This window comes from Martes martes, assembly GCF_963455335.1.
Source record: "Martes martes genome assembly, chromosome: 12".
In the NCBI taxonomy this organism is placed as follows: domain Eukaryota; kingdom Metazoa; phylum Chordata; class Mammalia; order Carnivora; family Mustelidae; genus Martes; species Martes martes.
Genome location: NC_137900.1, coordinates 15861941 through 15889561, shown reverse-complemented (window position 1 = coordinate 15889561; position 27621 = coordinate 15861941). Strand labels below are relative to the sequence as shown.

Genomic DNA, 27621 nt, shown 5'->3' with positions numbered 1-27621 from the left:
AGATGGGAGAGAGAGACAAACTGAGCTTCCCGCATCGCCCAACAGAACTCCTTATTCAGAAAAAGAATCTAAAATTAAACTAGCACTGGGATGACTTTCAAAACATCGAGTAACTAGTCTAGCACAGGCTCTTAAGCAGCAAGGAGGGCCGGGAGCTAGAGGCTATTTGCCCAGCCAGCCACCTCCCCTTTAACATCTTCATCTAGGGGAGGTGGGAAACGGCAGACTGTGGGGGCAGGTGCGGGATACTCATTACTGAGCACGCAGTACATCCTGGATGGATTAGCAGCCTGTGCCACAGCTGAGGATCCCTGGGACCAGGGATATTAAAAAAAAAAAAAAAAAAAAAAATTTAAATATGGACTCTTTAAAAACCCTAGTGAATTTAATTAAATACCTTTTTCCTCCTGCACATTCAATAATAACAAAGATACTTTTTAAAAGATTTTATTTATTTATTTGAGAGACAGAAAGAGAATGCAAGCAAGAGCAGGAGGGAAGGGCAGAGGGAGAGAGAGAAAAGCAGACTCACCCACTGCGCAGGGAGCCAGTCGTGGGGCTCAATCCCAAGACCCTGGGATCATGACCTGAACCGAAGGCAGATGCTTAACCGACTGAGCCACCCAGGCACCCCAATAACGAAGATTAAAAAAAAAAAATAGTAGAGAATTCCATCCTGCAGCAGAACTGGAGGTGAATTAAAATAATCAATGTCAACCCACCAAAACTATTAGCTAAATGTCTATAATACAGTAACCACTACCCCTCTTAACAGTAACAGCAGCTTCACACATTAATCACCTACTTTGCATTAAAACCCCATGAGATTATTATTATTCTCACTTGACAGAGGAGCACACCAAGGTGCAGAAGTTAGGGAATTCCCAAATTTCCCAGGTCACACAGATGCTAAAGAGGCAGAGTGGGTCCTAAAACCTACGGCCAGCTCTGAACAGCCCTGTGTTCTGCCCCCGACCCAGACACGTGTTATGGGGAGCTGGACAGAAATGCCAAGTGTAAAAGGCAACCCATTCTAGGCTGGGTTAATCTGAGAGTCTTTATGGAAGAGGAAATATGTTATTAGAGCCTAGAGAGGGGCAATACTATGAGTCTAGAAAGGGTTCAGAGATGGGTTCTGCTGTGCATCAAATCCAGACTAGAATGGTCTAAGAAGGGAAAGGAGCAGAGGACTGCAGGGCGGAAACAGGCTGGAGTCTAGGGGACTCTATCCTAAGTCAAATAAAGAGGTGAAGCAGATAATGGGAGCAAAGCCACATTTTAGGAAAATCAATCAGGAAGAAGAATGCGGATGAAATGGAGAAGCTGGAGTCCTTGGACCAGAAGCAAGAAAAAGCACAAGAGAACCAAAGGAGGAGGAGGTCAGCGAGAAAGGACAAAGGTGATGACCAAAAGGATATTGGGGGGAGAGTCAGGACTCATGTCTGGCCTCAAACTGAGCACATGCAGGTTCCTTCCTAGAGTGAGGGAGGCTTTAGAGAATGATCTATTATATATTCACTGACCAGCCCAGGATGGCAGCTGATGTGCACACCCCAGCCCCCACTTCCACCAGCCTCAGGGGGCTTGCAACCTAGGAAACCATCGATCAGGACAATCAGATGCATGAAATGACAGCCCTCCTGTGAGCAAGGGACAAACACAAAGACAACTTCTGGGGCTCATAGTTCCTTACCTTTTTGTGCCCCACCCCCTGCTCAATTCATACGGTGAAGTCCTAATCCTTAGTACCTCAGGATGTTGAGAGTATTTGGAGACAGACTCTTTAAAGAGGTAATTAAATTAGTATTAGGTCATCAAGTGAACCCTAACCCATATAGGACTTGGGCCCTTTTAAGAAGAGCAGACTGGGAAACTGACAAGCCCAGAGGAAAAACGACCCACTTGGGGACACCAGGAGAACACAATCATCTACAAGCCACAGAGAGAGGCTCGGGAAGAAACCAACCCTGTCCACACCTCCATGTGACTCTTTGCTTCCAAAGCTCTAAGAAAAATTTTTGTTGGTTAAGCTACAGAGCCTGCAGGACTTTGTTCTGTAGCCGTAGCAAGCTGACACGCGGCCCGTTCATTACTGCCTCCCCCGACACAGGCCAGATGCCACTGGAACATCCCGGGAGGAGAATAAAAACGTGAGATCTACCTCTACCCACCCCACCCCTTTCTTGGTCCAGGAACACTTTGTTTATTAAGTCTTGGGAGGATTCATCGGAGCACAAGCACATCCCGTATCAGCGTACTCCCTGCTTCAAATATCGATCTCGTTCCCCGCTCACAGCCAAATTCTGCAGCCTGGCTGATGAGGACACAGATGGCCACAGAGATCTGGAATTTGAGGGCCGGCTGCCTCCCGATGGCAGCAAGCCAACGCCTTGGCACCGTCTGGGTCTGCGTTACCTTCTGAGATGCTGGGCTCTGGGGAGGCCAGGGCCCAGGGCAAACCCAGACAAAGCCAGTGGCAAGCTGGCTGCCCCCAGCACAAAGGCTCCCATATGTAGTGAGTAGGACGGGGAAGTAGAGAGGGTGGGCTTCCTTGCTCAGTCTCTCTCCTCTGCCTCCTAACTGCCTGGACATTTCTGCTCTCACTCTCACTCTGCTGGATGGTTTCCCACACCGCAGGAGAGTGGCTCTTCTAAAACTTGTCTGATCAACCCCGGACTCAAAGCCGTCCGTCCTCCCCGACGAAGCCCCTACGTGATCTGCCCTCCCTCTCCTCCCAGGCTCTCTGAACCCATCTCCTACCTCCCTCTCCTTTATGCACAACTTTCTAAGCTGCTGTCCTCCCTGTTGTTTCTAGAACCCACCAAAGATGCTCCTGGGTGGGGTGTTCCCACGGCTCTCTCACTTCCCTCAGGCCTCCACGCGAACGTCACCTTTATAGAAAGCTCATCCCCGAACACCCTGCTGAAAAGAACTCTTTTCTCCATGAACCTTTTGGCTCCGTACCCTCTGTACTTTTCTTCGTCGCACTGATCAGGCCCTGACAGTCATGTTCATTTGTCTGCTTACTGTCTGTCTCCCCCCCTGGGAGGGGAGCTCCATGGGGCCACCCTTTCTGTTGACGTGGCACTGTCCCCAAGGCCTGGGCCAGGGTCTGGCACATAGTAAGTGCTCACTAAACCAAGGATGGATGGGTGGATGGATGGATGAACACCAGAAAGAGCAAAAACAGAAAAAATTGTTCTAGAGAGTTGATTAAAGGTGCCATTATGAGGTGGGCTGAGGTGAAGGGTCAACAGAAGAAGAGGAAGGTCAGCGTTGAGATTCACGGGAAGGATGACTAAGACAAGGTCATGTGCTTCACACATGGGTCACTTGGTGATTTCTGAAGTGGGTGACATCACCCTAGGGAAAAAGGCAAAATAGGCTGGACTACATGACCTCAAGGTGGGGAACGCTTTCAGGTCAACCCAAGGGACTTAGCTCTCACACCTCTGGACTACATGGGAAGTGACTGACCATCCATCCCTGTGAATCATTTATGGGTATCAGAAAAAAGAGAGGCCTTTTAGGCCAGAGGAAGTATCTAAATGAAATCATCTTAAGTTTTTATGCCAATTTTGAGGTTAAAAATTGAATACTTACAGTTCTGGGTTCAAATGTATAAAGAGCTCTGAACACTTTAACTTGCCCTAAAAGAGAAGGAATAAACAACACATGATCAATTCTTTCATTTTAAGTTTACTCTAAATATTATCCATTATAGTCTTCAGAATTCCCTAATTAAAAGCCCATGTGAGAAATTTATTTTGGAATTAAATGTTTTTTTTCTGCATAGAGGATATTTTGTAAATATGTATTAAAGGAAGGCATGAATCGACACACATCCCTGGGGATGAATTTGTTTCCCCTCTCAAACAGGAGCTACAAAATTATTTGGACTTCGTTTCTGTCCTATACAGAGCCCTTCCAACCCTAAGATCTAAGTTTAAAAATCAAAAGGTAAGCGTTTAACATAAAGAGGTATTTAATGTGACAGTCAACAGCGTTTTAATATCCTTAAACTGATGATTTAGAATTTTATATTTTTCAAAAGAAAATACCATGGAGAAACACGGTTATCTGTTGGAGAAATACGTGATTCCATTAAGTCCCAAAACAGTGCAGTAACTCAGCAAAGAGGTGGTCGTGAAAGCTGTCCTCCATTCTTGCGAACAAGCTCTCTTGTTATATGCCCCTTTCTTGCGTTTCCATAACACCTTGTGTTAGAATAAATGCTTTGCTGGCCTGTCTCATTTGAGAGCAGGAACCCTGACCTGTTCAATTTCCTGGCATCCACTAGCATACAGTAAGAACTTCATAAATGCTTAGTAAATGAGTATGTAAATAAAAAAACAAATTCAAACTGTAGGAAAAAGCCTACATATAGGAAAAAAAAGAGAGAGAGAGAGGGCGTCTGGGGGGCTCAGTCCTTAAGCGTCTCAGTACAGGTCATGTTCCCAAGGTCCTGGGATGGAGCCCCACATCAGGCTCCCTGCTCAGTGGGAAGCCTTCTTCTCCCTCTCCCACTCCCCCTGTTTGTGTTCCCTCTCTGCCTTCTCTCTCTCTGGCAAATAAATAAATAAAATCTTTAAAACAACACAAAAGGATACATATGTAACTATTGGGAGTGAACACTCAAAACATTTTGCTGGTAGAAAGTTAAGCATTATGAGGACAGGTATTTATGTTTTGTGAGTGAGACATCCACATACCAAGCACAGTGCCTGGCTCATAGGAGGCACTCAGGAATCATTTGTTGAATGGATGAATAAAGGAATGGAAACATGTACTTGAAAAAAAAAAAAATCTGAAAACCAGCAGTTTAGAACAGCACTGTCCAATATAACTTCACCCAACGGTGGGGAAGTTCTTCCTCGGTGCTAGCCACGTACAGCTACCGGGCACTTGAAATGTGGCAAGCCTGACTGCGAACTGATTTTTAAACATTATTTGACTTTAATCAAGTTAAGTTGCCACACGTGGCTGGTGGCTACCTATGGAACCAAGTATGTTTAGAATATGAGAAAACAGGAAATGACCACAATGTCCACTGAACGGGATTATGCAAATCAACTCTGACTCATCCTAAGAATGCTGCAGACAGATCCGCAGACCCTGACGTAGAGAAGACCCTGCAAGGTATTCAGTGAAAAAAAGCAGCTTACAGAACAGTATGCCAAGGACCATTCCATTCCTGTTGACAATATACACGCACATATACCCCTCGAAGAACAGCACCGACTTATGGGGAACCTTCTACTTTACAAATACCGTTTATATTCATTACGTTCAGCACGTATTACTTTTATAATCAATAAAAACAGATACTTTCATGGCAGACGGTGGGGTTTGGGGGATGTGGGGTTGGCAATCATTTCTTCCTCCTAAATGCCTTATAGAGTCAATCCCCTGCTCAGATCCCTTGTGACTTACTTAGCATGTTTGCAAAAAAACATGATTTTTGCAATCTGAGTTCTAGTGCCACTCCTTCCCTGCTCTTCTAGGAGGAAGGTTAATAGGCAGAAGCAAATGTGAAACCTCTTTTCTTCTGGAGTATGTTTTTTACACACGCCACAGCCCTGAGAAAGGAAACACCAAAAGGAAGGAAGAGCTGCCAGGAGAGATAGCTGCTGACCTGATTGTCTCTCCGAGAGAGGGGAGATTCGTTATCTGGATGACTTCAAACTTTCCAAAGAGGAGTTACACAAGGAAGCAGATCCTGGTGACCAAAATCAATAATGACAGAACTTTCTTGTTGCTTTGAGGGAATGGCAGCAATGAGACGGGCTATGTATGGCTAATTGTGGAAACTAGATCCAATAGGAACTTAATGAACTTAGATAAAATTCAATATAAGCTAAAGAACATGAAAAAACATACTTGGGTTGCCTGGGTGGCTCAGTCTGTTAACGTCTGCCTTTAGCTCAGGTCATGATCCCAGGGTCCCGGGATTGAGCCCCAGCATTGGGCTCCCTGCTCAGTGGGGAATCTGCTTCTGTCCCTCCCCTGCTCCTTCTCTCTCTCTCTCTCTCTCTCTCTCTCCCTCTCCCTCCCTCTCTCAAATAAATAAATAATCCTTTAAAATAAATAAATATTGGGGAGTGTGTCTAAGCCACTGAATTTTGTAACTGTATCTTTTGTGACTGTCCAACTTAAAATGTTCGCAGCTAAAAGGAAGTGGGAGATTTATTTACATTTTGACTTATACTACACATTGAACATCAGGCCACTCTTTTAGGCCATTACGCAAGGGAACGTTCTCTGTGCGAAGCTGTAGAAAACACTCTCACCTCCACTATCCTACTTATTGACTAATGTTAGAACATTAGCCTCGTGAGACTCCCTTTTAATCCTAATATTATAAAAGTTCTGGGCCTTAATTTATTCAATTCTCAACCCTGACTCAAACAGAAATGAATGAACGCCAAAGAAACAGCCAGAGGATAGGGAAGGACTGCAAACAGATGAGAAACAGATGACTTTCATGATTACAGTCTACCAACCCTGGATGGTCTCTCAAGAGAGTAATAATAGGAGAGAATTCACTGAGCATTTTTACATCATATTTAATGTAACTGCTCTGGGGGGCAGGGGTTCACACGGAGCAGCGAAGGGAAGGAATCAGGGTACTCTGGGTTTCTATCATAATGTCCTGGCAGACATGTAAAAAAGTATTCGTAAACATCACGAATCATCAAGAGCAGGCACTGATCGACTGCAAATATATGTAAAGGAGGCAGATCCAGAAATGTAAAATCACCGTGTTCTTGGGAGGGTAGGGAGGCTAAGTCAGATGTCTTCTCCGGGCACCCTCCACCTTGACCATTTTCTCATGGAAGCCTGGAGACGTGATAAGGAGAACGTGGAACTGAGACGACTGTACGCATTACCTGACATCACCCTGACATCACCCTGGAATTCACCCTGAATGGAGACCGGGAGGAGGCCCAGTCTTTTGTCCGATGCTTTCAGGGAATCTCGAGTGAATGGTATTTGGGGTTTCAGGAGGACAGGCCTCCTGACGTCAGCAAGAGAAGCAGATTCCCATTTTCCTCCAGGGGCAGCTGGGCCTGCTGCTTTTCCCTTTGCGGGCTCCTCACCTAGTCGGCCACACCCTTCCCTTTTCTCTGCAGCCCCACCCCGGCCCTGCAGAAAAGGGCTGAGAGCACAAGCCAGCAGCCAAACACCAGAAGGCTGACCCCGGTGACAGTAAAGGAATCCTAGTCCGCAACAGGCGAGGCAGAGAGCGGGAAGGGGCTCTGGGACAGGGCCCTGCACCGGCAAAGGGTACGAGACTCTTCTGTGTCTGAAGTCTGCCAACAGATATGTACACATGCGGCTCCTGTGGCCCTGGTACTGCACTTGGAAGGAGGATGTAAAAACTCAAACATACGGTTTCCAGTCTAGTGGATCCTCTGTTGTGACGGGGTAGAGAAGTCTGCAGAGTGAGCCGCGATGACAGCATTGACCGCTCATTACAATGAGTGGACATACCATCAACAGCAAAAGGAATGACCATTCGAAATACCCAAACTTAGTGATCCGCGACAGATCGACCATTTTGTTTACATTCTGCTTAAAGACATTCGAAGGCCCAAGACATTTTAGAAGGACTTCATTTAAAATAGCCATGACAGGGGGTGCCTGGGTGGCTCAGTTGGTTAAGAGTCTGCCTTTAGCTCAGGTCATGATCTCAGGGTCCTGGGATCGAGTCCTGTATGGGGCTCCCTGCTCAGAGGGGAGCCTGCTTCTCTCTCTCCCTCTGGCCCCAACTCCTGCTCACTCACTCTCTTTTGCTCCCTCTCTCAAGTAAGTAATCTTTAAAAAAATTAAAAATTAAATAAAAGATAAAATGGGCACGACAACCACTACATACCCACTATGACAGCTAAAATGAAAAATACTGGCAACGCTAAGTGTTCAGAAGGATACAGAACAACTAGAATCCTCAGACATACTGTCTGAGTGGGTGTCTAAACTGGTACGACCACTGGAGAAAATTCTTTGGCAGTGACATTCACTCATTTGTTTGGAAGTCCTCACATGCTTTTGACGTCTTAAATTACATTTCTGGGAAAGGAACTTAACGAGGAAACCCTCGTCTCATCCTTTGTGGATAAAATGCTACATACAAAAATGACCCCTCCGGGATGGTGTCACCCCCTCTCCAGAGGACAGGGAGTCTCAACGTTTTTTTAACTGCACATCAAGAAACTGATTTAGTGGCTTTCAAAAATATTAAATAGAACAGAAATGACCATGGTACAGTGCACATGACAGAAATAATTATGGTTTTGTGAGATTCTTTCGTGGGGGACTGGACAGATGGATGGAGAGATTCATGTTTATTCTAGCAATTTTACCAAATACACCTTTTGGCATACTGCCAAATGGCCAAAATATGAAAATCAGTATTTGCCGAAGCCAGAGATGGCTTTACAGAAGGGACTGCTGGGAAACAAGAAGAATTCTGAAATGTTATTGAAAAAATTCGTTACGATTACAATTTTATTATTAAAATTCTGGCAGACCCATTTTAAACGTTTGACATAAAAGGGCAGGAGCCGTAATTCCTTAGCATGACCAACTGCGGCCTGATGAGACTTCTGCAAAACTGAATAAATGCTTTAAAAATTAGGTCTGTGTAAAAGCAAGATCTTCGGGTGCCGGCCTAGCTGTTGCCTGTGAGGATTCTGCCAGAGAGTTGGCAAGCCTGCTCCTCCCTGACAGAAACAGTGAGGTCAAGACGTTCCTCCTCTCACCTTCTGGGCCTGAAGACTTGCTTAATGCTGATGGTGCAACTTCAAGTGAAGCCTATCCCACAAAGGAGACAACGGTTTTCCCCAAATTATTAGCAACTGTCCTCTCTTAAGGCTAATTCTCAATCTACACCTGTACTTTCTAATATTTATATCATCATTTTCAGACACACAGAATTCAGTGCCTCACCATCGTCAGTGTTTGCAATATTTACTCTCCAATAAAAATCAGAAATTGATACTCTCAGTTGACTGAATTTTCATACACAGACCATAAAAGGGGACACCGCCACAGTTACATTTAGAGTATCCACCTGTTTTTCAAAGCAAATATTATGGTAACAAATCCAAATGGTATGCCCTATTTGCCTTACTTACATGGTTAGACAGGAGAGTTACCTGTGCAATCTACAATCCTTGTTCAAGTTCAAGTCTAGGTGTACCAGAACCAACCCTGAAGTGAGGCATTCCCCCATTTGACCAGTTAGCCGAAGCTGACTGGCAGATTTATGAAGAATTTGAGGCTAAGGTGAAGTTCATGGTCGCGCGCACGCGCGCGCGTGTGTGTGTGTGTGTGTGTGTGTGTGTGTACTTTTGTATGTATCAGACCATTAAATAAAGTATATACCTTCCTGAAGAGCAAAGTCAAAAAAAAGTCTGAAAATGATCCCTCTACACTATCTGATCAAATCAAATAAGGGATTTATACAGGACTCTCTAAAGAGTGAGTGATATTCCCTCTACTTTATGGGTTTCAAGATCCAGCTAGCATATAAAAACTACTATTCTCCCAGCTGCTCCAGAGTGTTTGAACCAATATAGGAGTTTTTGAAAAGAAAGGAGAGGAAGGGATGCCTGGGTGGCTCAGTGGGCTAAAGCCTCTGCCTTTGGCTCAGATCATGATCCCAGGGCCCTGGGATCAAGCCCCGCATCGGGCTCTTAGCTCAGCAGAGAGCCTGCTTCCCTTCCTCTCTCTCTGCCTGCCTCTCTGCCTGCCTCTCTGCCTACCTTTGATCTCCGTCTGTCAAATAAATAAATAAAATCTTAAAAAAAGAAAGAAAGAAAGAAAGGAGAGGAAGAGAATTATTTGAACAAGGGAACACCCTGGAAAAATAAGAATTTACCACATACACAGAGTTCTCGTATTTGTCGAAGAGAAAGGACTATCGCTTCTTGATTTATACCCCATGGGTATGAAAAACCCGTCACCCCCTTCAAATATTCTCAGGGCAAATAAAAATATTGCTATTTCTACTAGACATATTTAAATGATTCTATTAAACATGCATGATGAAACAGGATGTTTTCTGCTCAAAACCAAAACAGATTGTGATAACATCCAAGAGTCAAGGCCATCATTTCGACTGCGCGGTAAGAGGAAACAGCTGTGCTCTGTTGGGCCAACACGGGCTCCCCTGGGCTTTGTGGATTCCAACACCCATAAAGGAGGTGGTTAACTCACAACAGGCTTCTGGGTGAACATCTCTATTCATGTCATTCCACAAAAGTACACTGCTCTTGAAGATAAAACCCAGAGGCTATCAGCCTTGCAGAGACAACCATCTTGTGAGCACAGCAATGCCTAAGAGTTTCCAAAGTAAAGGGTAAGTCTCTTCCCTCATACTTCTATTCTTGGAGTAATAAAATCAAATCCAATGAATCCCATTTGCATATATACCTTAAAGGATATAACTAATAAAAAAGAATATGAACATAATATTTCCATCCCTCCTTACACCAATACCACCTCTTCCCCGCTGCCTCCCTCATCCAACCCCACTCCAAGAAAACCACCAAAAAAAACCAAAAAAACTGAAGAATTTGAAACGTGTCTTGATTTCAGCTGCAGGAATGGCACGCTCGTTAAAAACAGTAGCCAGTGTGTTTTCTGACAAGAGGGTTCTGTTTATTAACACTGTGCCTTTCTTATCCATTTTTTCCTTTGCTTATACTTTTTCAGTGCCTTTCAGCAAACGTGGTGACTTTTATGTCTTCAGGAGCCATAACTGCTGGTTATTTTTATTTCTTCTTGTGGTCTAATATAAAAGTCCCAAAGAGCAAAATTTCAAATGACACGCTCATTGTCAACTATGTATGTCTTGACTGGCTAAACATTAGAGAGGGAGCAGTGGCCTGTAAGTCCCTTTTACTCCCAGACAAACTGCTTCCAAAGTCACTCTGAGGAGACCCACGGGAAAGAATGTTAGAAAAATCTTTATTTCAGTCCTCGGAATTTAACTGGAAAAGGCAACACTGGTCACGCCACTTTCTTGCAAAAGGCAAGATGAACCCAAGGGCCGACCCGTGACAGCCAACAATTGGTTACTCTGTGACCCAGGAACTAAGACGGTTTTGCATTTTTTAATGGTTGGGGGCAAGTGGGAGGCTCAAAGAATATTACTATTTGAAGACACATGAAAATTATCTGAAATGTAAATTGCAGTGTCCGTAAATAAAGTTTTATTGGAACAGAGCCTGTATTTGCACACCGTCTATGGCTGTTTTCGCTCTGCAATGCCAGAATTGAATTGTTGCCAACAGAAACCATCTGTGACCCACAAAGCCTAGACTATTTCCCAATTGGACCTTTATCGAAGAAAGTCTGCATTCCCCTCTCCTCTGGTCCCTTTTCCTGTAGGTAACAAGTCAGACTATAGGAGCATCACAGACCACAAGCAGTGTGGTTCTCAGCCCCATCCTATGTGAAATGACTGGTCATCTACACACCCAAGGTTGAAACAGAAGATCCTCTGACACTAAAATCTTTCATCCAAAATGGTATTACCCATCTAAACTCATATTTATGGGACACCTACCATGTGCCAGGCACCACACAAAGTGCTGACTTGCCGCAACTCATTTGATCCTCAAAGTAATCCTGGGCCGAAAATACTTTATGTATGGAGCCCATTTTACAGATGAGAAAACTGAGGTTAGAGAAGTGAAGTAGCTACTCCGGGTCTACACAGCTAAAAAGGGGGGCAGAGATGGGTTTAAACCCAGGCCGTCTGACTCAGAGCTCATGCTCTGAACTCTGGATGTGGCTCAGAGATCTGAGCTTTCGATGCCCACACGCTGGGATTTAGGGAGACAAATCAATGTATATAAAGCACTGAGTGCTGTTCCTGAGAAACTTCCTGTGCCCACAAGTGTTAGCTATTACAAACTGCTACAAATCTTTAGCTAATTTGGGGGGGCTATTCCTTGCGTCTTTATCCCCACTATCAAGGCAGCCATTTACCCAAATCCCATTCCTCTAGATCTGAGAATTTAACATTTACAACACCCCAGCCAAGAAATCTTCATGCTTTTGTTAAGCCAACAAAACATGATGTGTAATATTATACCTTTTAGGGACCATTCAAGGATTCAATGTGAGTTTAAAATTGTCATTTTTGAACCCTACAGCTACTGTCTTTAATCTGCTCAAGCCACCATAACAAAATGTCACAGACTGGGTGGCCTGAACACAACGACATTAATTTCTCACCGTTCTGGAGGCTGAGAAGTCCAACATCAAGATATTACCCACTTCAGTTTCTGGTGAGAACCCTCTTCCCGGCACGCAGACGGCTGCTTGCCCACCGTATGCTCACACGGCCCTTCCTGTGTGCAAGGACACACAGAGAGACTCTCTTACAAAACCACTAACCCCACCACGTGGCCCCACCTTCATGGCCTCCTCTAAACCTAATGCAAAACTCGAGGCCTGTCTCCAGATACCATCACGCTGGGGGTTAGAGCTTCGACACTGGAACTTTGGGGGCACATAAACATTCAGCCCACGTTCAGCACCTATGAATACAGAATTATAGAAAAAACAGAACATGTAAAGGTGTACACATGTTGGACTAGAGGTCCAACAACAGTAATTTAAAAAGGTTTATTGTGATCTTGAAAAATCAGCTTTTCGGGGGGAGGCTCTTGGGGAGTTTGCTTTAGAATCTTTCTTGCCTTCTGCCCCTCTCCCATCCCCAGAGCCCGCACACACAGCCCCCTTCTCTCTCAAAAAACAAACAAACAAACAAACAAAAAAAAACCCCAGCTTTTTGGAAATGTGATTATGCTTTAGTGTTACTTAAAAAAGGCTGGTAGTAATATTACATTTATGATCATCTGTGCAAAACGAAGATATGCATAGAAGAAACAGTCGAAGAAAATATCAAAACGCCAACAATTACTTTGGGTGATACTACCATGAAACACATTTATTTTCTTAATTTTCTCAGTTGGCCATAAAGAATAAGAATTCCATATATTATCAGGAAAACATGTTTTCTTTTAATGCCCTACTGAAACGTAAGTTACATGGTATCTGTACTCTATCCACAGGGTATTTCTTATTTTTTTTATATTTTAAAGGTATTATTTATTTGAGAGAGCATGTGTGTATGGGGAGGGGAGGCAAGGGAGAGAACTCAAACAGATTCCATGCCGAATACGGGGCCAGGTGCGAGGCTTGATCTCACGGCCCTGAGATTGTGACCTGAGCCAAAACCAAGAGTCAGAGGCTTACCCGACTGAGCCACCCAGGCGCCCTAGCAGGGTATTTTTTTATTATGAGTCCTCTTTGTCTCCTTGATCTCACACCACACACACACACACACACACACACACAATCGCTGGGGAGACTAGCAACCACAATGCCAACTGTGCTTAGAGGGGTGAGAATTCAGGTGGAGGGAAGTGTACCGACCGTGGGGAAACTCATAGGTCAGTGCAGGCTGAACCAGAGGCGGCATCCACTTTGTTTCTGGCAGGATAAGAGGAGTTGCCAATAAAGGGGGGCAGGGCAGACCCAGAATAGGGACCCAGAGGGCTGGAGACCAGGACGAGTGGTGGAGGAAACAGTACAGAGTTCCACGTGCCTGAGGCCAGGCGGGAGAAACACCGACTAGGGACATGAGCACAGAAAGGGCACGGGTTTCTCAGATATTTCTGAGACCCACATTAAGAAATATATTGTATATCAGGGCTTAGGAAACACACACACAATGAAACACTGTTTCACAAAAAAATGCTTATCCTTACTTTGAATGATCCCCTCTGAAATTTTCTATTCTTGCTCTATTCTCTTTCCTTCTTTTTTTATTGAGATGCAAGTCATGACAGGGGTGTCTGGATGGTTGAGTCAGTTAAGTATGTGACTCTTGGATTTGGCTCGGGTCTAGGTCATGATCTCAGGGTTGTGAGAGTTGAGTCCCCTCGAAGAACTCTGTGTTCTGTGGAGAGTCTGCTTTTGATTCTCTTCTTCTCCTCTGTCCCTACCCCCTGTGCTCATTTGTGTGCTCGCTCTCTCTCTCCAAAATAAATAAATCCTAAAAAAAAAAAAAAAAAAGATGCTAGTCGTGATAAACTATACAGACTTCATGACCTACCACTGGGTCACCACTCACAGTCTGAAAAAACCAGCAGGCCAGAGCATTTAAATTATGTGTATAACCACTGCCCAGAGACCAAATGGGAATTTATTCAGATTTAGGTATCTGGTACTCATGGTAATAATGAAACACTCTCTGAATACAAAATACTAGAAATGGCCTTGGAAATTATTTTTAATTCAAGAGAATTTTTTTTAATTTGAGCAAATAATAAATGGACAAGCTTAAACTTCAGACTTCATGAACGCCCAATTCACTGGAAAATTACAGTTGTATTTAGGAAATAAAAAGCTGCTTAAAAAAAATGGCCTTGGTCTTAGCCCTCTAATAAAGACTCATGCCAGGAAGACAACAGGATGATAAAAATGTCTCCTTTATTTAAAACAGAATCCCTTTAAAACCTGATGTAGGGACAAAGATATACACTGTATCTAAGAACAAAAAAAGAGAAACTCTCTAGAGACATAGACCCAAGCTTAAACAAGATGCTTACTTGAAGTTTACCTGATAGACACACAGGGGCCAGAGCTGTAGCTAAGGGCATTTTTCTATTTCTACTCAATACGAAGGCTCTCGTATACTAATACAAACTCTGGATGAATGAGAAATATTATCAAACACAGCAGGAAAAACTAAGTAGAGAGCAATGAATAAGCAATAACCTTGAAACTGAGCTCCTCTCATTCAGGAAATGAAAGGATTCAAATTTTCTGCAGCACATACAAGAAACTCTGCCAAAACCCATGTCCCGGGCACCTGGGTGGCTCAGTTGGGTAAGCAACTGCCTTCGGCTCAGGTCATGATCCTGGAATCCGAGGATCCAGTTCCGCATCGGGCTCCCTGCTCCGCGGGGAGTCTGCTTCTCCCTCTGACCCTCCCCCATCTCGTGCTCTCTCATTCTCTCTCTCAGATAAATATATAAAATCTTAAAAAAAAAAAAATCCCAAATTACAACAGAACCCAAACTAGGGAGGAGGTCCAGAGAGGACGTCAATAGGAAACCAACAAGAGGTCTATGACAGTTACTTCTTCATCAGCTACTTACTAGGACAACAACAGCTTTTAAATTGGAAACTATTTCCCTAATTTCAGCCTCTCTCAAGACACACAAGAGGGCCCCTTCACAAGGTTCACTAAGTGTTCCTGAGGGCTGCATTCCAATCGACTGTGAAAGTGCTGAGCCTCACTTGGTGGCCCTGGACACACGCTGGCCAGGACACGCTGGTGGAAGCTCCGCCCACCGCCATCCCAGGGCTGCACGCACGGGGCACCTTGCTGAAGGCGAGGCCCAGGCAGGGGGATAACCCAGGTGATTGACCCATTCTTCCTCCCGACTTGCCTGGGTCCCCAAAGTCGAGACTGTTTATGAGAAGGAGGAGCTAGACAGAGGTCTGGAGGTCTGGGAAGACCCAAAGAGTCCAAGTGACTCCAAAAAAGGCCAGGGGAGAATGTTAAACCCAAAGAAATGCTCAGGTATTTTCCCAAACCAGAATCAGACCTGGGGAGGAGGAAGAAGGATGTGAGAGAATGAACTTGGATTTCCCCTGAAAAGCGGCAAGGCAGGACAAATGAAAAGCTGTGGCTTTCTGGGGTTGTAATTAAAACGGGGTAATTACAGGACCGTTCTTATGAAAATCTCCCTAACCTCTGGGCAGGAGCAGGGACGGCACTCCCCAGGGTCATATACTCATATTCAACAACTAACCTCAGCAGCTCTAAGACCCACAGCACCTTCCACACCCATTCCTGGGGCTGCAACATGCTCCGTGATTTTGTGTGTGTTGTTAACTCTTTTTTCATTAACGGATGTCCAGAAGATCATTTATCATTCTCTGAATGTGGGGTCATCGGTGGGGGGAAGGCAGGGAACTGAGACACTGGAATTTTCCCTAAAATGTCTAGGAATACCTCAGCCCCCTCCCAAACCCTTCAGCCTGAAGAAACATTTGCTGTTTACAATGTGGATGGGATGGCAGTGAAAATCACTTCTGTCCCCGGGGAGAGAAGAGGAAAACTCAATGCTCTCCAGGACAGTAGTTTCCCACCAATATGCAGCGGCTGTGTAAACTGCAGGCTTTCCTAATAATTACTAAGAATTTGCTCTCCTTCAGTTCCCACTGTCCAGTTGTGGAAGTAAGGGTCTTCACTCATCATCTGTTCTAACAAATTGCAATTCTTTGCCTACAGTCTTAAGACATTTGGCAGAAAATGAACATTTGGTTTTTAATTATGAACAGAACTCTTTCTGAGTTCTAAAATTATAGCAATAACATTCATTCCCATCAACACAATGCTACATTCTTAAATTTGTCATTATAACCCTATGAGTATATAAATGTTGTTTTCTTTAAAAAAATAAATTAAAAAAAAAAAAAAAGAGGGGCACCTGGGTGGCACAGTTGGTTAAGCATCCAAATCTTGGTTGCAGCTCTGGGTTGTGAGATCAAACCCCACTTGGGGCTCCTCACCGAGCACAGAGGCTGCCTGGGATTGTCTCTCCCTCTTCCTCTGTCCCTCCCACTCATGCACATAAACTCGTCCTCAATCTCTCTCTCTCAAATTTTTTTTTAAAAAGGCTTCTGGTTTCTGTGTGAGCCCTACATAACTCACAAAGTGATGGGTGGGCTAAGAGAGAAGCTCTGAAACCCTCCTTCCTGGAACGAAATATGAGACTTTCTACCAAGCAAGCTCTGAACTTGAATCCATGGCTTAAAACGGTGACCTCCAAAATGGACAGGAAAAAGATGGGAGAACAATATTTTGCAGAGACTTAATTTCAAAAAACTAGCAGAATATATATATTCTTAGAGCTCAAATCTACAGGCTTGATGTTACTGAGTTATGGTTAACTTTACATGTTTTCCAAACATTAAAAGTCCTCAATGTCCCAAAAGCCGTTCATGAATTATATACATACACACACACACATATACATATACATATGTGTGTGTGTGTGTGTGTGTATATATATATATATATTTTTTTTTTCAATTGTCCCAACTGGAATCTCATGGGACCCATTTCTGTAAGGCCACCCAAGGTAATCTTTCTCTAGGCAACCGAAAAAAAACCAGAAACAACAGACAGAACAAACTCCCCTGTCCTTTGTAGCTAGAGTCTAAGTGAAATCAGAGCGGGTGGGGCGCCTGGGTGGCTCAGTCAGATAACCATCTGACTCCTGATTTTGGCTCAGGTCACGATCACATGGGTCACGATCCTGGGGTCGGGAGATGGAGCCCCACAACAGGCTCAGCATTCAGTGGGGAGTCTACCTGAGATTCTCTTCCTCTGCCTCTGCCCCTCCCCCTGCTCATGCTCTCACTCTCTTTCCCTCTCTCAAATAAATAAAATTAAAAAACAAAACAGAACAGTAGACACAGACCCATATTAGTCTTTCGGTCACAGTACATCAGAAAGGCGCAGATGTGTTGGCCAAAGGTCCATGTGACAGGGAGCACGTATCCAAGAAGGGACAAAGCAGCCAATGACCAGGACTCAGGAGAGACTAAGGAGCAGATTTCCCAGTGCTGCTAAACGCAAAGAGTGCTAGGCCACATGTCAAGACACAGGAGAGACCTGGTACCGAGCAAAAATCAGAAAATGGGCAGGAGCCCACTGTGGAGAATAGAGCTCCTACCAAGCCAGGGTCGAGTGCTGGGCACCCTTCAGAGCCCCAGGACTTAGGTACAGAACTGGTCCTCGAGAGTAGGAAGGCACTGGGCAAGGACAAGAGGCAGCCCTGCCGAGGGGACAGGCTCCCTGAAAGCGGAAGTAGGCGGGCACCCTAAGCAGTGACTCCCACTTCTCAGAGGCCCAGGTCCCAGAGGGCAGCTGCTTGGGTGACTCTGATGAGGAGCCTGAGTGCGGAGGAATCCCTAACATCATCATCATCGTCGTCGTCATTATTAGTATTATTCCCTATTAGTATTATTCCCTATTATTATTATTCCCTAACAGAAAAATGAGGTTGAGAACACCGTCGAGCTTGACGCACCATTCAGAGATGAACCCTGGAGGGACGGGTTTTCTGTTGCAATGCTCCACAGCTAGCTTCCTTACCTAAAAAAAAAACCCCAGCAAGAATACCTTCTGTTCCCTGGGTTACTATCGACAAACTCACACTGACTCATCAAAACAAGAGGCCCAAAGGCAGCCGTAGAATCCTGTAAACCTGCGTAAGCAACATTTTAGAGAACGTCTTCAGATTCTGGTGTTTTCAAGCAAGGAAATCTAAGACTCTCTGGAACCTTCCAAATCTGGAGTCTGAGATACCTGCCAACTGTGGCAAAAGGTGAGAGGGACTTCGCTCAGCCTGGCTGCCCCTAGCACGCTCGGAGACCTAGGACTTGGGAGGCAGGTCCCCGCACGTAATGGATTGGGTCAAGAGGTTTCTAGAAGACAGAGCCTCCCCAGAATACTCTCCAGGAGAAAGTCGTTTCTTTGTCTCATGCAAGTGAGTTGATTTAAGTCTCTCCGCCTTGATGAGGGATTCCCTTAATAGAATCTACAAGTTTCCCAGAATCAAGCAAAACCCCTGGAGTGGAGGGATGCCAGAAAGACTTCCTTGCTGCCTCCAGACCCTTGTAAGGGGCCTGAGACAGACCCTCCAGCAGGAGAGTAAACCAGCTGGTCTCTAAGGCCTTTCTTAATTTAAATTCAGATCACCTCAGGCTCCCTGGAAATCAGGAGCAAGAGACTAGGAAAGGACTCCTGTTCAGCGCATTCTTTGGCCCCAAGAATATTAAATCGGAGTAGTTTATCAAATTCTAAAGGATGCTAATGTGTTTTAAAATCCCACGCCAACCAAAATGCAAATACAAAACGCTCCCCCCAACTCGGACCCCAAGAACAAGTTGAGGAATTTGCCTTGTGACTCTAAAAACTCGACAGCCGCCCAAATATAAGTGGGAAACAACAAGCGAGAATCCATTAGGAGGAAGTGGCCACAGCAGTCCCACCAGTGACTGAAGTGACTTTGAGCTGTGACCCTAACACATGGCTTCCCCCTAAACACCACAGCTATTGTTGATGTCCTGACAAACGGATATGCAGATGCGAACACAGAGGACCCACGGGCCGGCACTCCAAGTCTCGCTTTCTGCGTGGGAAGTACTCCACAAACTGTTAGCACAAGGCAAATGGCTTTCTCTTTAATTCGGAACAAATTTATACAGGTCACAGCTTCCATGGGTGTCCACCCTGTCTCCCTGGCTTCTCTGAGAGAAGCCGAGCCCTATGCAGTCAAGCAAACGAAGAGAAGAGGACATCAAGTGATCTCATTTTGCCCCCAGTGATCTCATTTTGCCTGAGTTCAATGACCGTCTCCCCTCTTTTGCCGACCACACTCCGACACAGCATTCCAGATTCTGCTTAAATTTCCCCTCTTAGATGACACCCTCCCAGCTTCCTCAAACTCTCTGCCTTGGACTGCCCAGCCCCTCAATTGCCATCTCCTAGCCCACGCATCATGAAGTTGCTGTTTAAGGCGTGCTCACACGTTTTTGGTAGGAAGGTCAAGTGGTAAAACCCTTCTTTGGAGAGCATTTTGGAAATGTCTATGAAAACGACCTTGCGGGGCGCCTGGTGGCTCAGTGGGTTAAAGCCTCTGCCTTCGGCTCAGGTCATGATCTCAGGGTCCTGGGATCGAGCCCCGCATCGGGCTCCCTGCTCAGCAGAGAGCCTGCTTCTCCCTCTCTCTCTGCCTGCCTCTGTGCCTACGTGTGATCCCTGTCTGTCAAATAAACAAATAAAATCTTAAAAAAAAAAAAAAAAGAAAGAAGGAAGGAAGAAAAGAAAAAAGAAAGAAAGAAAGAAAGAAAGAAAGAAAGAAAGAAAGAAAGAAAGAAAGAAAGAAAAGAAAGAGAAAGAAAGAAAGAAAACGACATTGCCCATACGCTCTGGTACAACAATCCACTGCCAGGACTTTCCCTCAGGGATTTACTCCCACCCTAGTAAGGAACAAGGTTGTTGTAACCATCTAAACTCTGAAACAATCTAGATGTGCATCAATGGGGATCTGATTAAACAGACGCAATGCACTGTCAAGCCTTGTTCAAAAGCACAAGGGGAGCTCTCTCTGCGCTGTTATCTGCAATGTTGTCCCTAAACTCCTTTAATATACTTGAGTATCTCTTTTTTGGGGGAGGGGGCTTTTTTTTGAAGTTTTTTTTTTTAAGCTTTTCTGAAGTTTTTTTTTTTTTAAAAAAGACTTTATTTTTGCCAGAGAGAGAGACACAGAGAGAGAGAGAGAGCATAAGCAGGCAGAGGGAAGGAGGGAGAAGCAGACCCCCCGTTGAGCACGGAACCTGACAAGGGGTTCGATCCCAGTACCGTGGGATCATGACCTGAGCCAAAGGCTGATTTTTACCCAACTAAGGCACCCATGTGCCCAGCTTTTTTGAAGTATTGACAAATTGATAGAAAATCTTTTTTTAAAAAGATTTTATTTATTTATTTGGCAGAGAGGGCAAGTGCACACAAGCACACAAGCAGGGAGAGCACCAGAGGGAGAGGAAGAAACAGGCTCTCCGCTGAGCAGGGAGTCTGACATGGGGCTCAATCCCAGACCTGAGCCAAAGGCAGACACTTAACCTACTGAGCCACCCAGGCAACCCTAAATGATAAGAAAATCTTGATGTGACAGCTCACATCAGCCCACTGAAAATTGTTGCTCCATCCCTCTCCTGACCTCCCTCTGCCTGTCTCTGTCTCTTTCTCTCATGTATTTTGTCTTCCCCTGAGCATTAAGCAACTGAGTACTACTTTGACAATGGTTTTCACTGGACATGAGGTATGAGGTAAAGGGGATCAGAATATGCCACCCCTCAGTATGTCACTTGGTTTAAGAATTACTTTGACCTGAACTGACCTCTACTGAGAAAAAGCAGACACAGAAGAACTCTCTGCCCTCCCCCCCATTTGCCTAAAAGCAGGGCATAAATTCCCCTTGTGAAGGAGTTCTGCTCCATACAAGAGAACAACTCTTACTATCAGATGGAGATCACACCTAAACGTGTCTGAATAAAGAAACCTTACTAAAATAACCCTTATCTTCCACAGTTTCCCCATATATTTACCTTCCCACAATTAACTGCCTCTAAAAAACAAAACCCCTCTTTCCTTTCGTAACTTTTCCACAATGTATCACTCTTTGTTAAAATGGCCCATAAGCTTCCAAGTCTACCCCTTCTTTGGATTTTCACCTCTTTTCTGCACAGCCCCTATGCAGGTAAACCCGAAAACATCAATTAAACTTGTATGCCTTTTCTTCCTGTTAATCTGATTTTGTGTCAGCCTAATTTGCAGGACCCAGAACCAGAACCTAAGAGGGTAGAGAGGAAAGGTCTTTTTTCCCTCCCTTACACAGGTGTGTCAGAAAAGCTCATGGCACTAGTCAGACTGGAGTCAAGCTGTGCTTGAAATGTTGAAACATAAGAGGGAGGGGACCCCACTATTTCCAGAACTAGTGCTGATGGATACTGCCTGCAGCCTTTGCTGCTTTATAGTGAAGCTTTAAGAGGTACCCAACCATGGACTACCCCACCTTCTTCCAGACAAAGACTTTGTTATGTATCAAGACTTTGTATTTATTTGCCATGAACAAAAAAGTTTAGTTGCTGCAAAGTTATAAGAAAACAAAAGGTTATTCTACTCTCAAAAAGTGTCTAATAGCCTAATACAGGTGCACTGAAAGAGGGGAGTTAAACAACAAAATTGCAAATAATACAATCCCATAAGTTAATGAAGGTGACTGCCCAACGAAAGCTGGTCCAATCTAATGGAGTCTTCATAGATTTCTCTGCCCAAAAAGCACAGCTTGCACTTAAAGCTTGTGTTCCATTCCCAGGTCAAACCAACCACTTCCTAGCTCTGAGACCTTAAGTGGTTTACTTAACCTCACTAAGTCCTACTCCACCCATAAAAACGGGGATATTAGGACCCACCTCATAGGGAAGTTAGAATAATTAAATGAGATGGAGCATATCAAGCACTTTGCACGATACCAGACACTCAGGGCCAAATAAATGTTAAGTATTACTATTACAATCATCACCATCGTTCTGGAATTTCCAAAATGCTTTCCGAACTTTGATGCCACCAGGCATCAGTGGAACATGAAGTTTAAGGACACTACCCATATGTATACTTCCAGCCAATTCCATACTCTCGCCTTTGACTAATTCATTTACTCAGAGGGGCAAAAAATACACAAAAGCTCAGATCATTTTAGAGAAAGCCTTTTTTTCCTCTCAAAAATGTTATATAAGCAGCATATGGGTGACATCTTTGAAGTTTATGATGTTTTTACTGTAAATACAAAAGAACCCCAAATACTGGCATTTGCTTCTTCCAAGTCCCATGAATTTATTTTCCTAAGACACATAAAATATTTATGCTGCTTTACTTCCACCACCAAAATCAATAAGCCATTTGAAAGAATTGGTCAAGGTCAGACCTCTGGCTTCCAACTACAGTGGAGGGTTATCAAACCGGCTTAGAATAAGATGATTCTAGTCCAAATCTCACTCAATATCCTTTGGCCATTTTTACAGGATACAGTTTCAGAATAAAGTCTCTTTTAAAAAGAAGAGTTTTTGTGAGAACACAAGATGCCATCTACACTCTGCCATGGCCTGCGGGTTCACCCTAATTGAACTGCAAGGCTTGGGAGGGTGGCCGACAAGAACCAAAGTGCTTGATGTATAAACCTGAGAGGCCACATTGGTCCCGAAGAAGGAGGAGGGGCCCATGAAGAATGAGCAGAAGACCATGAAACATGACACTTTTTAGCAGGCTGAGCACCTTGGTGGCACATCTAACAATGAGCGGGGAGAGTTTCAATGACAGATCTTGAGTGGCCAAAAATGACCCTATAGAAAGACCTCAGTAGGAGGGGCGCCTGGGTGGCTCAGTGGGTTAAGCGTCTGCCTTCGGCTCGGGTCATGGTCCCAGGGTCCTGGGATGAAGCCCCACATCGGGCCCCCTGCTCGATGCGGTGGTTACTTCTCCCTCTTCCCCACTCATGCTCTCTCACTCTCTCGTTCTCTTGTACTCTCTCTCTTTCTCTCTCTCTCTCAAATAAATGAATAAAATCTTCAAAAAAAAAAAAAAGACATCAGTAGGCAAGGAAAGGTCAAAAACATGACAATTGATTTTTCAAGCAGAGCTTCAGCAACAGTATACCCACTATAGGAAAAAGCCAATCCAATTTCAAAATTGAAACTGAGACTCCATTCTGAAAATAGTTGTTTGTATTTTCTTTTTTTTTAAGATTTCTTTCTTTTTTTTTTTTGACAGACAAAGATCACAAGTAGGCACAGAGAGAAGGGGAAGCAGGCTCCCCGCCGAGCAGAGAGCCTGATGCGGGGCTCGATCCCAGGAACCCAGGATCATGACCTGAGCCGAAGGCAGAGGCTTTAACCCACTGAGCCACCCAGGCGCCCCTGTATTTTCTTTTTTTAATGAAATGGATTTGACAAGGAAAAATAACACCTGAGAGAAAGCAGTGATTATCACTAGATAGTTAGGGATAATATTTATATTTTCATACATTTTTTTCTATAGGTATTTTCTAAATTTCCCATAAAAATATATTACAAGATTTGAAGAAAAGAAGAAAGAAGAAAAAAATATTACTTTTATTTTTAATGACGAGATTTTTCCCTAACAAAATGGGTAAAAGATCAGCCATCCAATTACGGATAGGGGTCAACTTAAGTTATTATCTATTGATACCTAAATCTCCCCCATCAGACTCAATATTTTCATGGACGAGAGCTTATTTTATTGTTCCCAGGAACCACAATGTCTAGCACAAGGCCAAAAACATTAGCTGCATATAACAAGAAATGTTTAGCAAATAAATTTTGGATGTGGCTACAAACCCAAAGTGTGCTATAACCTTAGGAAGGTGCAAAAGAAAACAGTCTCTTTATGGGATATATGCCAATCGTCCCAATAGATACACTACTCTTCCTCATAGTTTAATGTCCCTTGCTACTGAAATCTTCCATTAAGTCCTTTGTCCTCCCCCACCCAGCTCCCCTCCCTTCAGCACAGCCTATGGAATCGAACCATGCTGTTTTGCCGGGGTCTTGCCCTGCAGGAAGCTAGAGGGACCACCACCAGGATGTCCCGCTTGTGTTTCTTACAGAGATGTGCAGTCCCCTCCAACACTTTGAGAGGCCCCATGGGAAGTTTTTTGGATCTCAGTGCCATCAACATATCTCTTCTCTGAGAAAGTAACACATTTTATCGTTACAAAGAGTAGGAATCTTATAATTGATTTTTTTACCTTTATGCAGGAAGCCAAGAGCCAAATCTATAGGCACTCTTCAGAAACCTTGGCGGACCTTAGGACACACATGTCTGTAGGTTAACCTTTCCACTGGTTCCCTCTTATTCTTCCCCCTATATGGCCCTTTCTTTCTTTTTTTTCCTTCTTTCTTAACTCTCATCTGGGATGAGGCTCAGTATAAACAAACCAGGAAATCAAAAATTTAATACAACCCTCAACTCCCAATTCCAAGCAGCTTCAGACACTTTCCACCCATGCGTCTTGCCTGCAGGACAAGAAAGTAAAGCTCACGCTCCTCACGGCTACCAACCCTTTCTGTGCATCTGTGACCACAAGATCTGACCGAGGGCGAGAAGCATTTTCCGTTCCACTTCCACTCACGAGTTCTAAACTACACAAGACCTCACGCAGGAATGGTGCACAGTGATACGAGGCAGAAGAGTATTATGACTAGGAAGGCAGATTCTTTTTTTCTTTTTAAAGATTTTGTTTATTTATTTGACAGAGAGACAGTGAGAGAGAGAGAACACAAGCGTGGGGAGTGGGAGAGGGAGAAGCAGGCAGAGCGGGGTGTCTGTGTGGGGCTAGATCTTAGGACACTGGGATCATCACCTGAACCAAAGGCAGATGCTTATGGACTGAGCCACCCTGGAGCCCCAGGAAAGCAGATTTTTAAATGAGACTACTTGAGTGCTTGCTAAACCTGCCCTGCTCCTCCCTACTGGGCCGCTGACTCTGGGCAAGTGACTTAACCTTTCTGTGCCTTGCCTTAATTTCCCAACCTGTGCAATGGAAACAATAATGGTCCTGACCTCACAGGGTTGTGGTGAGGAGCAAATGAGTTAATATATGTAAAGTGATTACATCAGTGCCGGGCACACAGTAAATGTGGACCAGTACTATAATAGGACAGTTTTGTTTCCAATTAAGCCAGGCCACCCAATGTTTCGAGTCGGACTGAAAGTAATATTTCTCATTGTAAATTCGTAAACTAACAAACCGAATTCTGTGTTGAGCTTGAGCTTGGATCTCATTTATAAATCAATGTGGGGTCAAAGCTGTTTCTAAAACAGGAAGCATTTTCAACCCTTTGCTTTCTGATTTGCTGAAGAGAAGGAGAAAGCAGCGGGTCCAACCGCGAAAATGGTTTCCTGGGTGTGTATCCCTAACTGGTAACAGTAGGATCCTTCAACCAAACCAGGGTACGCACGAGTCATGGACACGCTTGCACACCACAGTCAGTGCCCCTCTAGCCACAGCACGGACATCACTTAAAGTCTGGAGATGAAAAACCTCTTGAACAGCTAACTTCTCGGGACATTCTTTAAAATAAAGTACTTTGTTTAGCCAGCAAAGAACAACTCTGCTTTGTTGGGCGCTTGAGGTCCTGATTTACATCCAAATTGAGAAAGCTGCCACCTCCTACACATGCATTTAAAAAGCAAACCCCTCATCAGATTCCACTTATGAAAATGCACGGAGCCCAATACTAGCCACACCCCATCTCTGCTCACCGCAAGCCAAAGTCCCGGCAACTTCCTTCACACCCAGCCCAACAAAAAAATTTCAGTCCCCGGTGAATGACTGTCAAGTATAGGAGTATGTACTTAATTTTCATAAAAAATGACTTGAAACGGCCGGTGTGTGTTGAAGAAAAAAAAACTAGAAAATTATGAAAGGTGTAGTGCCTGCAACCAAGGTTACTTCGAAGTTTGATGTAAGTGGATACATTTCAGCTCGTATTATACTTAAATTAGGGGAGATTCTAAGGAAACACCCCAAAGTGCATCAAAGCCATTTATCTTCCACGTCCTACGTGTCCCGTAATTACTCACCAAATGAATGCACGAGTTTGTTACAGTATTGAATTGAAATACGTCACTCTCTTTTACATTCTCGAGTCTCCCTATCACAGAAAACATGCTAAGAATAGAATAAAAAATGCACAGACTACCGGCCACGAACAGCGCTTGGAGGGAACTGGTCACCTCGCCCTCTCCACTTTCGCAGGGCGAACTCACTGCGGGAGGCGGAGGCAAAGGACTTGGACTGCACCATAAAGGGACACTCCCGAAGAGCAACAGCCGAGATTACTCTGCCGCAGCCTACATTTTTCTCGCCGCGAGAGCTCGCGCACAGAGTTTTCCAAATGCTTTTCCCAAGATCCCGAGGGCAATTTCATACGCGGCTCCTCTCAAAAGTCCCAAAGGAGACTCGCTCCCCCACCCCACCCTGCAAACGGCGCACTTCCCGTTCGCTCTGGCCGGTCAAGAACTCTAACTTGACACTGCACACACACGGGGAAAAAAAAAAAAAAGAGGAAGTGGCCAAAAGACCATTTCAAGGCATATATATAATTCCCCCCCCCAAGGGAATCAATATCCCCGTCTTCCAGTCAAACTTCAATGGGACGTAACCATCCCACACACTAGAAAGTTGCAGCGAATGACAATATTGCAATATCGAGGGCGACTCCCCTTTCAACATAAAATTAAAAAAAAAAAAATCCTCGAAATCCTCTTGCTATCCAAAACGATCCCTCCCTGCAGCGAACGCAACAAAGCGACCCATCCCGGCGGGTCGGTTCCCGAGAGCGAAGCTGCAGGCCGGGTACGTGCGCGGTCTGCCCTGCCAAGTGGCAGAGGAAGCGCAGGGCACCACGGCGGCCAGGGGACCCGGCGAGCGCCTCCCTTACCTGGTTTGACCGGTTTGGGTGGCGGCTTCGACATCGCGCTTCCTGGAGCGGCTGAGCCTCAAGACCAAGCACGAAAAGCCGGCCGAACGCCCCGCCAGCCGGCACTCCGGGGGCACCAAAGTTTCTTTTTGTCCGGTTCGCAGCGGAGCGCCTTCAAGGATCTGCGCCCACCCTTGGCCGTCGGACGAGCGGACGCAGGCAGAGCCGCTCCGCGCGATGCCCCGCCCCGCCGCGCCGCCGCCCGAGCCTCCCGAGCGCGCGCCCCCGCGACGAGGAAGTGGCCGCCGTCTCGCCGAGCGCTAATTGGCTCTCGGGCTGGCAGCTTCGGCGCGCCGGGAGCGCGGGCGGCGCGCACGGCAGCGCGCGCGGCGGCGATGGCGCCGGCGGAACCAGCCGGAGCCGAGAGAGGGCGCAGCAAGCTCACGCCGGGGCAGGCCCGGCCGCGCGCGCCCCCAACGAGAAAGGGCCGGACCCTGCGGGGGCGCGCCC

At 45.1% G+C, this 27621-nt stretch overlaps 1 protein-coding gene across 2 annotated transcripts in view; it reads right to left on the bottom strand.

Moving 5' to 3' along the window:
* OSTF1 (osteoclast stimulating factor 1) overlaps nucleotides 1–27384 on the bottom strand; it is a 52654-nt gene extending 25270 nt beyond the window's left edge. For both annotated transcript variants that reach the window (XM_080819406.1, XM_080819407.1), the window contains exons 1-2: nucleotides 27133–27384; nucleotides 3604–3650 (exon numbers count right to left, since the gene is read on the bottom strand). In XM_080819406.1, the coding sequence (XP_080675532.1) occupies nucleotides 3604–3650; nucleotides 27133–27166 (81 nt within the window). In that variant the 5' untranslated portion in view covers nucleotides 27167–27384. The remainder of the gene's footprint in view (nucleotides 1–3603; nucleotides 3651–27132) is intronic.
* Nucleotides 27385–27621: the final 237 nt, after the last annotated feature.